This window comes from Meles meles, chromosome 13, assembly GCF_922984935.1.
Source record: "Meles meles chromosome 13, mMelMel3.1 paternal haplotype, whole genome shotgun sequence".
Classification (NCBI taxonomy): domain Eukaryota; kingdom Metazoa; phylum Chordata; class Mammalia; order Carnivora; family Mustelidae; genus Meles; species Meles meles.
The window spans coordinates 29,721,366-29,733,609 of record NC_060078.1 but is presented as its reverse complement, the minus strand read 5'-3'; the positions used below and the strand labels follow the sequence as shown (position 1 = coordinate 29,733,609).

Sequence of the window (12,244 nt, the reverse complement as noted above, 5' to 3'; positions counted from 1 at the left end):
TCACATCATGGTATCAGTCACAATTTCAAGTGCATATGCCAGTAACTTTAACCAACATAGGTAGCAGCTTTTTTTTTTTTTTTTTTGACAGAGAGAAATCACAAGCAGGCAGAGAGGCAGGCAGAGAGAGAGGAGGAAGCAGGCTCCCTGCGGAGCAGAGAGCCCGAAGTGGGGCTCCATCCCAGGACCCTGAGACCATGACCTGAGCGGAAGGCAGAGGCTTTAACCCACTGAGCCACCCAGGCGCCCCGGTAGCAGCTTTTTAACACATATTTTAAAAAGCACTGTCTTCATTCCTAAAAACCTTTTTTTCAAGTCCTCTACTTGAATTTCTGTTATGGATATCCCATGATCCTAATCTTTGGTACTTGAAAATGACATTCATAGGAAAAAAAAAACAAATGCTCTGGGGTACTAGCTGTGAAGATGTTATATTAAGTACATATAGGATATAATGATGATTTGCAATATGCTTTTTAAAAAGCTATACTGAGAGCACCTGATTGACTGGGCTGATAGAGCCTGGGACTCTTGATCTCGGGGTTTTAAGACCTAGCCCCACATTGGGTACAAAGATTACTTAAAAATAAAATCTTTAAGGGGCTCTTGGGTGGCTCAGTTGTTAAGCGTCTGCCTTTGGTTCAGTCATGATCCTGGAGTCCTGGGATCGGGCCCCATATGGGGCTGCCTGTTCAGCAGGGAATCTTCTCACTCTCCAACTTGCCCTGCTTGTGTTCCCTCTCGCTGTGTCTCTCTGTCATAAGTAAATAAAATCTTTTTTAAAAAATAAATAAAATTAGGGGCGCCTGGGTGGCTCAGTGGGTTAAAGCATCTGCCTTCGGCTCAGGTCATGATCCCAGAGTCCTGGGATCCAGCCCGGCATCCGGCTCTCTGCTCAGCAGGGAGCTTGCTTCCTCCTCTCTCTCTGCCTGATTCTCTGCCTACTTGTGATCTCTGTCTGTCAAATAAATAAATAAATAATCTTTAAAAGTATTTTTTAAAATTTAAATAAATAAATAAATGAAACAAAATAAAAAATTAAAAAGATACGTTGGTATGTGAGAAATGTGTGGAAATCTTACCATTTTTTATAAGATTTTCGTTTTTTCATTCATTCATTCATTTAATCATTTGTTCACCAAACATTTACTGAGCACCTATTAAATGCCAGTACCTCCTAAATCCCAGGCTTGGGCTTTAAAGTAATTTAAACATCTCATTTCTAAAAAATAATAAATAAATAAACAAACAAATAAACAAACATCTCACTTCTAATCACTATTCTTTCTCTAGGAGAACACTATGACTTTCTTTTGAAAACTGTGACTCAGGGTGCCTGGGTGGCTCAGTGGGTTAAGCCGCTGCCTTCAGCTCAGGTCATGATCTCAGGGTCCTGGGATCAAGTCCCGCATCGGGCTCTCTGCTCAGCAGCGAGCCTGCTTCCCTCTCTCTCTCTCTCTGCCTGCCTGTCTACTTGTGATCTCTCTCTGTCAAATAAATAAATAAAATCTTTAAAAAAAAAAAAGAAAAGAAAACTGTGACTCAGGAGCACCTGGGCCATTCAGCTGGGTAGTGTCCAACTTGATTTTGGCTCAGGTCAGGATCTCAGGGTTGAGATGGAGCACTTTAAGCTCAACCCAGGGTGTGGAGGATTCCCTCTCTTTAGGGCGCCTGAGGTGGTTCCGTAGGTTGAGCACAGGGCTCTTGGTTTCAGTTCAGGTAATGATCTCGGTGGGGGTTATGAGACTGAACCCCAGGTCAGGCTCTGCGCTCAGCCGCAAGTCTACTTGTTGATTCTCTCTCTCCCTCCCAACCCCAGGCAGCTCATGTGCTACTGCTCTCCCTCTCTAAGATAAATAAATAAAAAAAATTTTTTTTTTAATAAAAGGACTCTCTCTCCCTCTCCCTCTGCCTCTTCCTCCAAAAAATAAAACTAGAAACTGTGACTCGGTACCTTTTTTTATTACTTTTCTTTTTAAGTAATCTGTACATCAAACATAGGGCTTGAACTCACAATCCTAAGATCAAGAGTCTCCTGCTCTTCTGACTGAGCCAGCCAGGTGCCCCTGTGACTTAGTATTAATGAAAAATAATTAAATCGGAAAACGGCAAGATTTTATTGTTTCTTTCATAGCAGACGTGAAGAACTAAAGACAATTAGCCAAGACTTTCTGGATACTCATGACTAGAGCACTGAGTCTCATTATCAAAGTAATGACCTGAATTGGTTTGATTAGTTTGATTCATTTGCTAGCTGTATCTTATTTTAGTATGATAATAACGCAAAAGGTAAGATCTCGCCTTCTCTCCTTCCCGGTACATCCATCACAGCTCAACAATGACTGGCTACTTTATAAAGAGAACATATATTGCAGCTTTGAAACCACCAGCTCTTAAAATACTACACTGTAATAAAAAACAAAAACCATAACAAACAACAAACAAAAAACCCCACAGAGTTTGACCAACAAAAGAGATACGAAGTTAAGTTCTATGGCAGAGTAAACAGGTACCATACTACGGTGTTCACTATTATATAACAGTATAATATGGATTACGCTGACACTAGATGAAGGTGTTAAGCAGTTTTCACACATTTTCCTTCTTGGATAAGATGATGTACACAAAGTGTCAAGATAAGATTTGAACCATATTGACAAGATTCCAGAAATTAACACCCACAGATCAGAACCAATCAAAGTCAGCATGGTTTTGTTGACATACTTGGGGTTTACACATGCCAGGATCCCAGACACCATAGAGTTTTTTCCCCTATGGTCAGCTGTGTGATGAGGTATACTACTGAAGATTCAGTACTGATTCAAAGAGATTCCTTAAAGGCATATTTGAGGACATAGAACATCTGCCCTCAATTGAAAGAGTCGGTAGCAAAAATTTGTTCCATATGACATACACAACATAAACCACAACGAGATCTGACTGTTTAAAAACACTAAAAAGCAGGGGTCAGGGGTGCTTGGGTGACTCAGTCGGTTACTGTCTGACTATTGATTTCAGTTCAGGTGATGATCTCGGGGTCATGGGATTGAGCCTCGAGTGGGTTCCGTGCTCAGTATGGAGTCTGCCTGTCCCTATCCTTTCCTCTCTGGCCCCACCTGTGCATGCACAAGCGCTCTCACATGCACTCTTTCTGTAAATAAAAATCTTAAAAAATAAACAAAAAAAATTAAAATAGGGCGCCTGGGTGGCAGTGGGTTAAGCCACTGCCTTCCGCTCCGGTCCTGGGATCAAGCCCCGCATAGGGCTCTCTGCTCAGCGGGGAGCCTGCTTCCTCCTCTCGCTCTGCCTGCCTCTCTGCCTACTGGTGATCTCTCTCTCTGTCGAATAAATAAACAAAATCTTTAAAAAAAAAAAAATTAAAATCAAAAAAGAAGTAAAAAAAGCAGTCTCCAAGAGAGGCTTATCCCACCCCACTCCCACTAAAATGGATTAAATAGGGGCACCTGGGTGGCTCCGTGGGTTAAGCCTCTGCCTTCGGCCCAGGTCATGATCTCAGGGTCCTGGGATCGAACCCCACATGGGGCTCTCTGCTCAGCAGGGAGCCTGCTTCCCCATCTCTCTCTGCCTGCCTCTCTGCCTACTTGTGATCTCCTCTCTCTCTGTGCGTCAAATAAATAAATAAATCTTTTAAAATATTTTTAAAAATAAAATAAAATGGATTAAATAAAATAAAAACAAGTATGTCAACCAATTCTGAAATGATATCTCCGGAACCAGTTGGTCAGTCAGTGGTTCGGTTTGATTCATACACTACTACTCAACTTTTAGTTTTTCAAGCACAAACTTTGGAGATACTATTTTCCCAGGTAGAATTTGCATTAGCTCAGAAGACGACATGATAACAAATAGCACATTTTACAGTGTTTTCTACTGCACTGCTATTTACTCTAACCAAACAGGGGTGGCTTGGCAGGCTCAGTCTGTAAAGCATGTGACTCTTGATCTCAGAATTGTAAGCCTGAGCCCCACATTGGGTACAGAGATTACCTAAAAACACAATCTTGAAAAAAATAGGGTGACTGGTTGGTTGGTTAAGTGTCTGACTCTGGTTTAGACTCAGGTCATGATCTCAGGGTCATGAGATTAAGCCCAGGGTTGGGCTCCTGCACTGGGCAAGGAGACTGCTTGGAATTCTCTCTCTCTCCCTCTCCCTGGACCCCTCCCCCCACCCCATCCTTTTCAACTCCCCCTGCCCCCACAGGCAGTCACCTGCACAAGCTCTCTCTCTAATAAATAAATACATTTTTAAAAGACAAAATAATCATAATGATATAATCAAACATATAATATCTTCTATATTTTGGGAAAAGCTTATTAACTAGAGTAAATATAAGAGATTTTTTCACTTTAGCAACCAACTTACCAACTGCTCATTTACTCATTTATTAAATGTGTGATGTACTATACCCAAATTATCAAGCTACAGATATATAATTCAATACCCTGCCTTCAGAAACATATCTACAAACTATGTTTTATTTACTTTCCTTTTTACACACACTAAAAATTACTAGCCAGTGTATCTTGATCACATACCTACTCTCTGTCTCTAAAAGGCACCCCTTCCTTTTTTTCCCCCAGTTCTTTTTTTTTTTTTTAAATATTTTATTTATTTGACAGACAGAGATCATAAGCAGGCAGAGAGAGAGGGGGAAGCAGGCTCCCTGCGGAGCAGAGAGCCCGATATGGGGCTCGATCCCAGCACTCTGGGATCATGACCTGAGCTGAAGGCAGAGGCTTAACCCACTGAGCCACCCAGGGGCCCCCTTTTCCCCCCACTTCTAACATTATACAGTAAATAGAAAAACAATCCTATATGACTTAAAATGTGTCTTACAATGCTCAATTACAAATACATTTGAAGTAAACCTAGCCAAGAGCAAATTCCTAGATGCCAATAAGTTATAAATTTAGTGGCTTTAATTATCTATATTTTTGAATACAGAGAAAGTAAGCTGAACTAAACTTGGCAGAAAAATACCATTTTATCTCTTGGCTTAAAGATATCTTTGGGAAGACTATCTAACCACCTTTTTGTACAAATAAAAAAATTATGGTTTTGTGGGAGATGAAAATGTAATCTATAACCAAAAAAGGTAAGTAAAAAATTGTTGTTACCTATCTCAGACATCAGTAGTTAACTTTGTGAGAAGTGGCATATGCTAAGTATATTTTAGAAAAAGAATTCTAACTATTCTGTTTTTATTTTCTTTTACTCTTTTTTTTTTTTTTTTGACAGACAGAGATCACAAGTAGGCAGAGAGGCAGGCGTGGGGGCGGGGTGAGGGGGCGGACGGAGCCGGAAGGGGAAGGAGGCTCCCCGCTGAGCAGAGAGCCCGATGCAGGGCTCAATCCCAGGATCCTGGGATCATGACCTGAGCTGAAGGCAGAGGCTTTAAACCCACAGAGCCACCCAGGTGCCCCTGTTTTTATTTTTTTTATTGAAGATTTTTATTTATTTGTTTGACAGAAAGAGAGATCACAAGTAGGCAGAACAGCAAGCAGAGAGAGAGGGGGAGGCAGGCTCCCTGCTGAGCAGAGAGCCCAATGTGATGGGGGAGCTCCATCCCAGGACCCTGTGATCATGACCCAAGCTAAAGGCAGAGGCTAACCCATTGAGCCACCCAGGTGCCCCTTACAATTCTGTTTTTAAAGTGTACACTTGTTTAACATAATAATAAAAATATTAATATTTTAAAATTATAAATGTATTTTCTATTTGTCACTCCAACTCTCAATAAGTAAAATAATTCTTATGTAAGGAACATAAAAATACATGAAATATATTTGCTTAGCAGTATTCTTAGTCATCAAAGTGTATGGACTTCAATCATTAATACTAACATCAAATAAATATATTTAAAAACTATCAGGGCCACCTGAGTGGCTCACTGGGTTAAAGTCTCTGCCTTCAGCGCAGGTCATGATCTCAGGGTCCTGGGATCAAGCCCCACATGAGGCTCTCTGCTCAGTGGGGAGCCTGCTTCCCCCCTCTCTCTGCTTGCCTCTCTGCCTACTTGTGATTTCCGTCTGTCAAATAAATAAATGAAATCTTTTTTTAAAAAAGGTATAAAGATGACTACAAGATTCAATATTGTAAAAATGTCAGTCTTTCCAAATTGATGTATAGGTTCAACATAATCACATTTAAATCCCAACAGAGTTTCTGGTGGAAATTTACAAGCTGATTCAAAATGTTAATGAAAATGCAAAGAACAACAATAGAAATAGCCCAAATCAGTACTGAAGAACAAAGCTGAAGGACTTAGACTACCAGTGTAATTGTTACAATTATAAAGCCTACTGATGAGGAGTTTAGACATAAGGATAGACAAAAAGACCAATGGAACAGAGTCTAGAAATAGACTCAGAACTAAGCAATCACCTGATTTATGACAAAAATGAGACTGTAGTAACAGGGAAAGGATGGTCATTTCACTAATGGTGCCAGTCAATTAGAGATCCATACGAAAGAGAATCACTCTTGACTCCTCACTACACACAGAAGTCAATTCCAGATATAGTTTACACCTAAATGTGAAAAGATTTAAAAAAGTAACTTTTTAAGGGTGCCTGGGTGGCTCAGTGGGTTAAGCCTCTGCCTTCAGCTCAGATCATGATCTTAAGGTCCTGGGATCAAATCCCACATCAGCCTCTCTGCTCAGTGGGGAACCTGCTTCCTCCTCTCTCTCTCTGCCTGCCTCTCCGCCTACTTGTGATCTCTGTCAAATAAATAAATAAAATCTTAAAAAAAAATTTTTTTAAAAGTAACTTTTTAGAAGGAAGCAAAAACCATCTTCATGACTTTGGAATGGGCAAGAAATAGACAAAATTTTCTTAACCAGGACATAAAGGAAAGCATTGGTAAATTGGACATTAAAGTTAAAATCTTCTGTTCATTAAAAAGCAGGATAAAGTGAGTGAAAAGTTGTCACGGCATAAGTAAAGATCTATGCAATCAAATATTCAACAAAGAATTTATATCAATAAAATGCAATGAACTCTTATAAAGCAATAATGAAAAGGCAGAAAAACCCATTTAAAAATAGACAAAGACAATATCTAAATGACTAAGAAGCAAAGTAGCTCAAATTCATGAGTCCAATGTAGTGATGCCACTACACACCCAACAAAACGATTCAAGTAATACAAGACAGAAAATACCAAGTGTGGACAAGGATGTGGAGCTAGTGAAACTCTCATACATACTGATGAAGAATCTGAACAGGAACAACCACAGTTGCTGAATAATATCCATGAAAGCTACACATTTATATTCGGTGACCCAGCAATTCCACTCCCAGAAATCTGTTCACTAGAATGCACACATATATTCACCAAAAGACACTTATGACAATGTGCACATTAAACAGTAGAATGGATTGGGGACACCAGGGTGGCTCAGTCGGGTAAATGTCTGCCTTTGGCTCAGGTCATGATCTCAAGGTCCTAGGATCGAGTCCTGCATCAGGCTCCTTGCTCAGCAGCAAGCCTGCTTCTCCCTCTGTCTGCCACTCTCCCTGATTATGGGTTCTCCCTCTCTCTCTTTGATAAATGGATAAATAAGATCTTTTAAAAATTAAAAAAAACAAACCAGGAGAATGGATTAATGCATTGTGATTTAAACATACAATGGAACACCATAATGCAATAAAAATGAATAAACAATATTATTGATGAATATTAAGCAAAGAAACCAGTAACAAGAGTATACAACTGTTCTTTGGTCTCTCAGGGAATGAATACTTCTCATAATACAGGGAACACTTCTCAAAGAAGTGTTCCCTGTATTCTCCTCTGCCTCTCCATGAACTTTTGGTCTATCTGGAACCAGGGTTCAGTATAAGGACAACCAAATACATTCTTTGGAATCAACTTTGTAAGTGATAAAAGTAAATCTTTTGGGGGGCACCTGGGCAGCTCAGCGGGTTAAGTATCTCACTTTTTTGTAAAAGATTTTATTTATTTATTTGAGAGAGAGAGAATGAGAGAGAGCATGACAGGGGACAAGGTCAGAGGGAGAAGCAGACTCTCCATGGAGCTGGGAACCAGATACAGGACTCGATCCCAGGACTCCGGGGATCACAACCTAAGCGGGGAAGGCAGCTGCTCAACCAACTGAGGCACCCAGGTGCCCCAGTATCTCACTCTTGATTGTGGCTCAAATCATGATCTCAGGGTCATGGGATCTCAAGTCCTACATCAGGCTTCATGCTCAGTGGAGTCTGCTTGAGATTCTCTCTCTCCCTCTCCCTCTCCCCTCACCCCTCTCATCTTTCTCCCTCTGGCTGTCTCTCTTAAAAAAAAAAAAAAAAAAAAAAAAAAAAAAAAAAAGCAGTCTTCATCTATACTTGGAAGGCACAAAGAGCTCTTCTCTATTTCTGTTTTGTTTTGTTTTGAGTGAGATACATCACACAGAGTAGAGCACTAAATGTATTTAAGTAGGAGAATCATCAGCATTTTAGGAAGAGAACTTGAACTGCACTTAAGAGGTTCAACATCCTGACTTCTCTTCTAGCTGGGACACTCACGACAATATCCCCAGTGCACAACCTGGAGTAGAAGTGCAGTAAATACTTGCTGATAAGAGAGAGAACACTAAAACTGTCCCAATAAAAGAAAAAGACATCAACTACAGAAGTAGCCAAGAAAATAGAAAGGTAGGAGTGCTCCGATCTCCTAGAACAAGAAATCTAGAAAAGTGAGAGGAAGGCCTCAAAAATAACTGAATTTTCCATTTTGGGTGACCGCATAGATGGTCAATCATTAAGTCAAATACATAACGCAAAAAGAGGAGCAGGTTTAGAAAAAAAAACAAATTGGACTATACCTATTAGAGATCAAGTGAGTACGTTCAGCAATGATGCCATTTGGCAATGTTACAAACATGGAACTGTAAGATATTGCTGCTAGTGGTTTAGATGTATGTTTGTAAACCACTGCTGGCCACTCCCACATATGTGAAGTGGACTTGAATAAAATTATCCATTGCAGTAAGGTTTATAATGCCAGAATATTTTAGAAATACCTCAAATGCCCATTAATACATGATCAGTTAAATGTCCGACCTTGTTTGCAAAGGGTCCAGTAGAAAGTCAGCATTTGGGGACAGATAATTTAAGAGTGAAATAGAAAAGAATGACTACGTTTAAGTTCACAATACTTTTAAATTAATCTATTCTACTGTACCTACTACTGTAGGTACTATATCTACTGTATCTACTATTTTGTACACAAAATAAACGTAACTTCGAATGAGTGATCTAAAAATCATTAACACCGTAGTTGGCATGGGTTTTACAGGTCTGAAAATCAAGTATTAACCAAGTTCCATAAAATCCTTTAAATAAAGTCCAAGCCAACCAATATTTTCAGTACCTGAGGCTCATAAACTGTAATAATGAGAACCAATGTATCACTTTGGAGTTTACAAACCATTCTGAACTTCTGATAATCCTAACAAGCACAAGGGATATGTGAATCAGGCGGAAATCATCTGCCAAAAGTTAAGATGAAAGCTTTATTATTGTTATACCTTCAAAGGCAAAGTTTCAAAATGAAGGATACAGAGACAGTTTTATTCTTTCAAAAGAGAAGAAGTTTAATCCACTGGTTCCTCAAGCTGCAAGGGAGTTAATTAATTTGTTCCACTCTAAATTTAAATTTAAGTTAAATCTGTAACTTCCATAAAAGACACACAACTAGCCAAAATAAGGCATAGTGGAAATCTTTGCAAAACCACATTTCATGTCATTTCCCTGTCTCCATCAAATCCCATAACGGAAAAACTTTATGTTCTTGTTTTCTGAGACAAATTCTAAAAATAAGCTAAGATACTGCTCACTGGACAAGAAATACTTCAGGTAGACCCACAAATTCTTATAGATAATATAAAATGTTACCAAAGGCAAAGGACGTAATACTGAATCAACTAGTCGCTGCATAGATCACTCTACGGAGCCCCATAGGCATCTCCAAGCCTGTGGGGATTTACTCACCTCCAAAGGCACGATGATGGATGGTTTCTTTTTCAGCTCCTCACATTTCCTTTTCTTACAGATCTGATGGCTGTTCTTTCTGTTCTTGCAGTAAGTACATTCACCACAATTGGTCTTCTGCTGGCAGGGCTCACAGACCCCACACCGCTTTCGTTTCTTCTTTTCCAAAGTAGGTAGCAAAGTTGTATAGGAAGGAGAAGAGGTACCGACGAGTGACACTGGCCTGGACACCACTGTGGTGTTGATGTCAGCCACGCTGGTCATGCCCATCTGGGAGCTCCCACCTTCCAATGGGCTGGGACCAGCCTGGGAGAGTTGGGTAATGCCCTGGGAAGCATGGAAGAGTCCTCGCTCAGGGGCTAACGGGACCCCCTGAGTGTTAGCTTGTAGAAAACTTATATGAACCTGTTTCTCATTTTCTATATTGCTAATAGTCATTATTGGAGGTACCGAACTTATCTCTGAGTTTGATGATGCCTGAGGAGTGTGACCAGAGCCCAAGGGCAAAATCTGCACAGCGCCCTGGACCTCAAGCCCATATGAAACAGTGCTCTGGGGCTCAGGCCATTCTGGGAGAGCATTATAGGTAGCAATTGGGTTTAGAGGAGCAGGAAGAAAGATAGGCGGGTCAGAGGCAGTACCATTACCCATTCCAAGGATTTGTTGGTCTAGGATAGCACCAAAGACCTCTCCTTGGACTGGAATAGCACCAGGCATCTCTGGTGGGTCTGGGGTCTCATCCAGAGCCTCTCCATGAATTATGTTAGCACCAGGAACTTCCCACGGACGTGGGACAGCACTAAAAGCCTGTCCTATGACAGGGGTGGTATCAGGAATTTCTGGTTGATCTGGGGTAGCTTTGAGTACCTCTTGGTGATCCGGTTTAGCACCAAGGGTTTCTTGTTCTGAGCTCGCCAAGAGGAGTTTTATTAATGAGGTAGGATATATGGACCCACCAATGGACAAACAGTTTCTAAGGTCCAATTCAGGTACAACCTTATTAAAGCTTGAGGTGGGGTAGCAATCACGATCACTTTTGATGGGATCCAGGTAAGAATCAGACAGCTTAAGAGATTCTACTCGTGAACCCAAATCTTCTAACTGAATACTGGAGTTTCCTTCGTAAGTAACCTTGAGGGCTGCTCTTTGGAGCAAAGGAGCACACAGAGTGTCCTGAGTGAACACTCTAGGGGAATCATTGATATCATTCAAAGTCTCTTTAGAGAATAGTCCTTCACCCCCATGTGTCTCTTCTGATGACCCAGAAACAATCTCTACTACAGGATCACTCTGAGTGGAGACATTTACTTTGGAACCCTCCACCCTCTGGGACCAAGACTGGGTTGTCTCTTGGCTCTCACCTTTAAATAAAGATGCATTTTGTACACCAATTAGATTCTCTATATCGGAAGCAATTAGGGGGACTTGCGTTGAAACAGAATCATTTTCTGAGTGTTTTACTCCCATGTCAGTAACTACATTATAATCACATTCATGTTGCTTTTCTAAATTCTTCGGAGGTGGAACTTTCTTGGGTTTGGCTATGATCACTGGAGGTTGGGAGAGTCGTCTGCTAAGAGAGGTACTTCGGAGAGCCATTGTAAACCCATTGCAAGTTAAGGATTCTGGGTTCTGAAAAAGAACCTCAGTCCTATCCAAATTCATTCGTGCTGCTCCAGCCCTTGTCAGAAGGCTTCTGACTGGCATAGGTGGTTTGGACTCTATTTTTTTCTTAACATCTCTTTCTTGAATTAATTGCTTTAATTTTCCAGGGCTCACAGTCTTGACTGATGCCACATTTTTGTTGGTTGCCTTAGATGGCTTCTTCAGTTGGCAGCTTTTCTTTCTGTTTAGATCTTCCCTCCTGACTAATCTGGAAGGCCTTGCATGGCGGGATCGAGACATAGCTACAGAGTAGGAAAAAATGAAAGGGCACAGGGAACAGAGTCATTGGTCCTTTGGAAAGTCTCACTTCTGAGGAGAATCTGGACGCAACATGGCTGAGCTCACTGGCACAAGATTTTGGTCTGAAATAACAAAAAAAAATGGGAGTGAGTCTTCTTCCTATGTATTCTCCCATTTAAAATATAGTATCTACTAACAATTATTAATCAAAATTAGGGCACTGAGAAGGCTTACTGCAAAAGAAAATATAAACACAAGATATTAAAACATCCTTTAAACCCTGGATTCACAAATGAAGCCTCTTTAATTACTGCGACAAC

General features: G+C 40.6%; 1 protein-coding gene across 1 annotated transcript in view; it reads right to left on the bottom strand.

Moving 5' to 3' along the window:
- Nucleotides 1-12,005, bottom strand: part of TET1 (tet methylcytosine dioxygenase 1) — a 132,823-nt gene extending 120,818 nt beyond the window's left edge. The window contains exon 1 of the mRNA XM_046027684.1: nt 10,020-12,005. Within this exon, the coding sequence (XP_045883640.1) occupies nt 10,020-11,924 (1,905 nt within the window). The 5' untranslated portion in view covers nt 11,925-12,005. The remainder of the gene's footprint in view (nt 1-10,019) is intronic.
- Nucleotides 12,006-12,244: the final 239 nt, after the last annotated feature.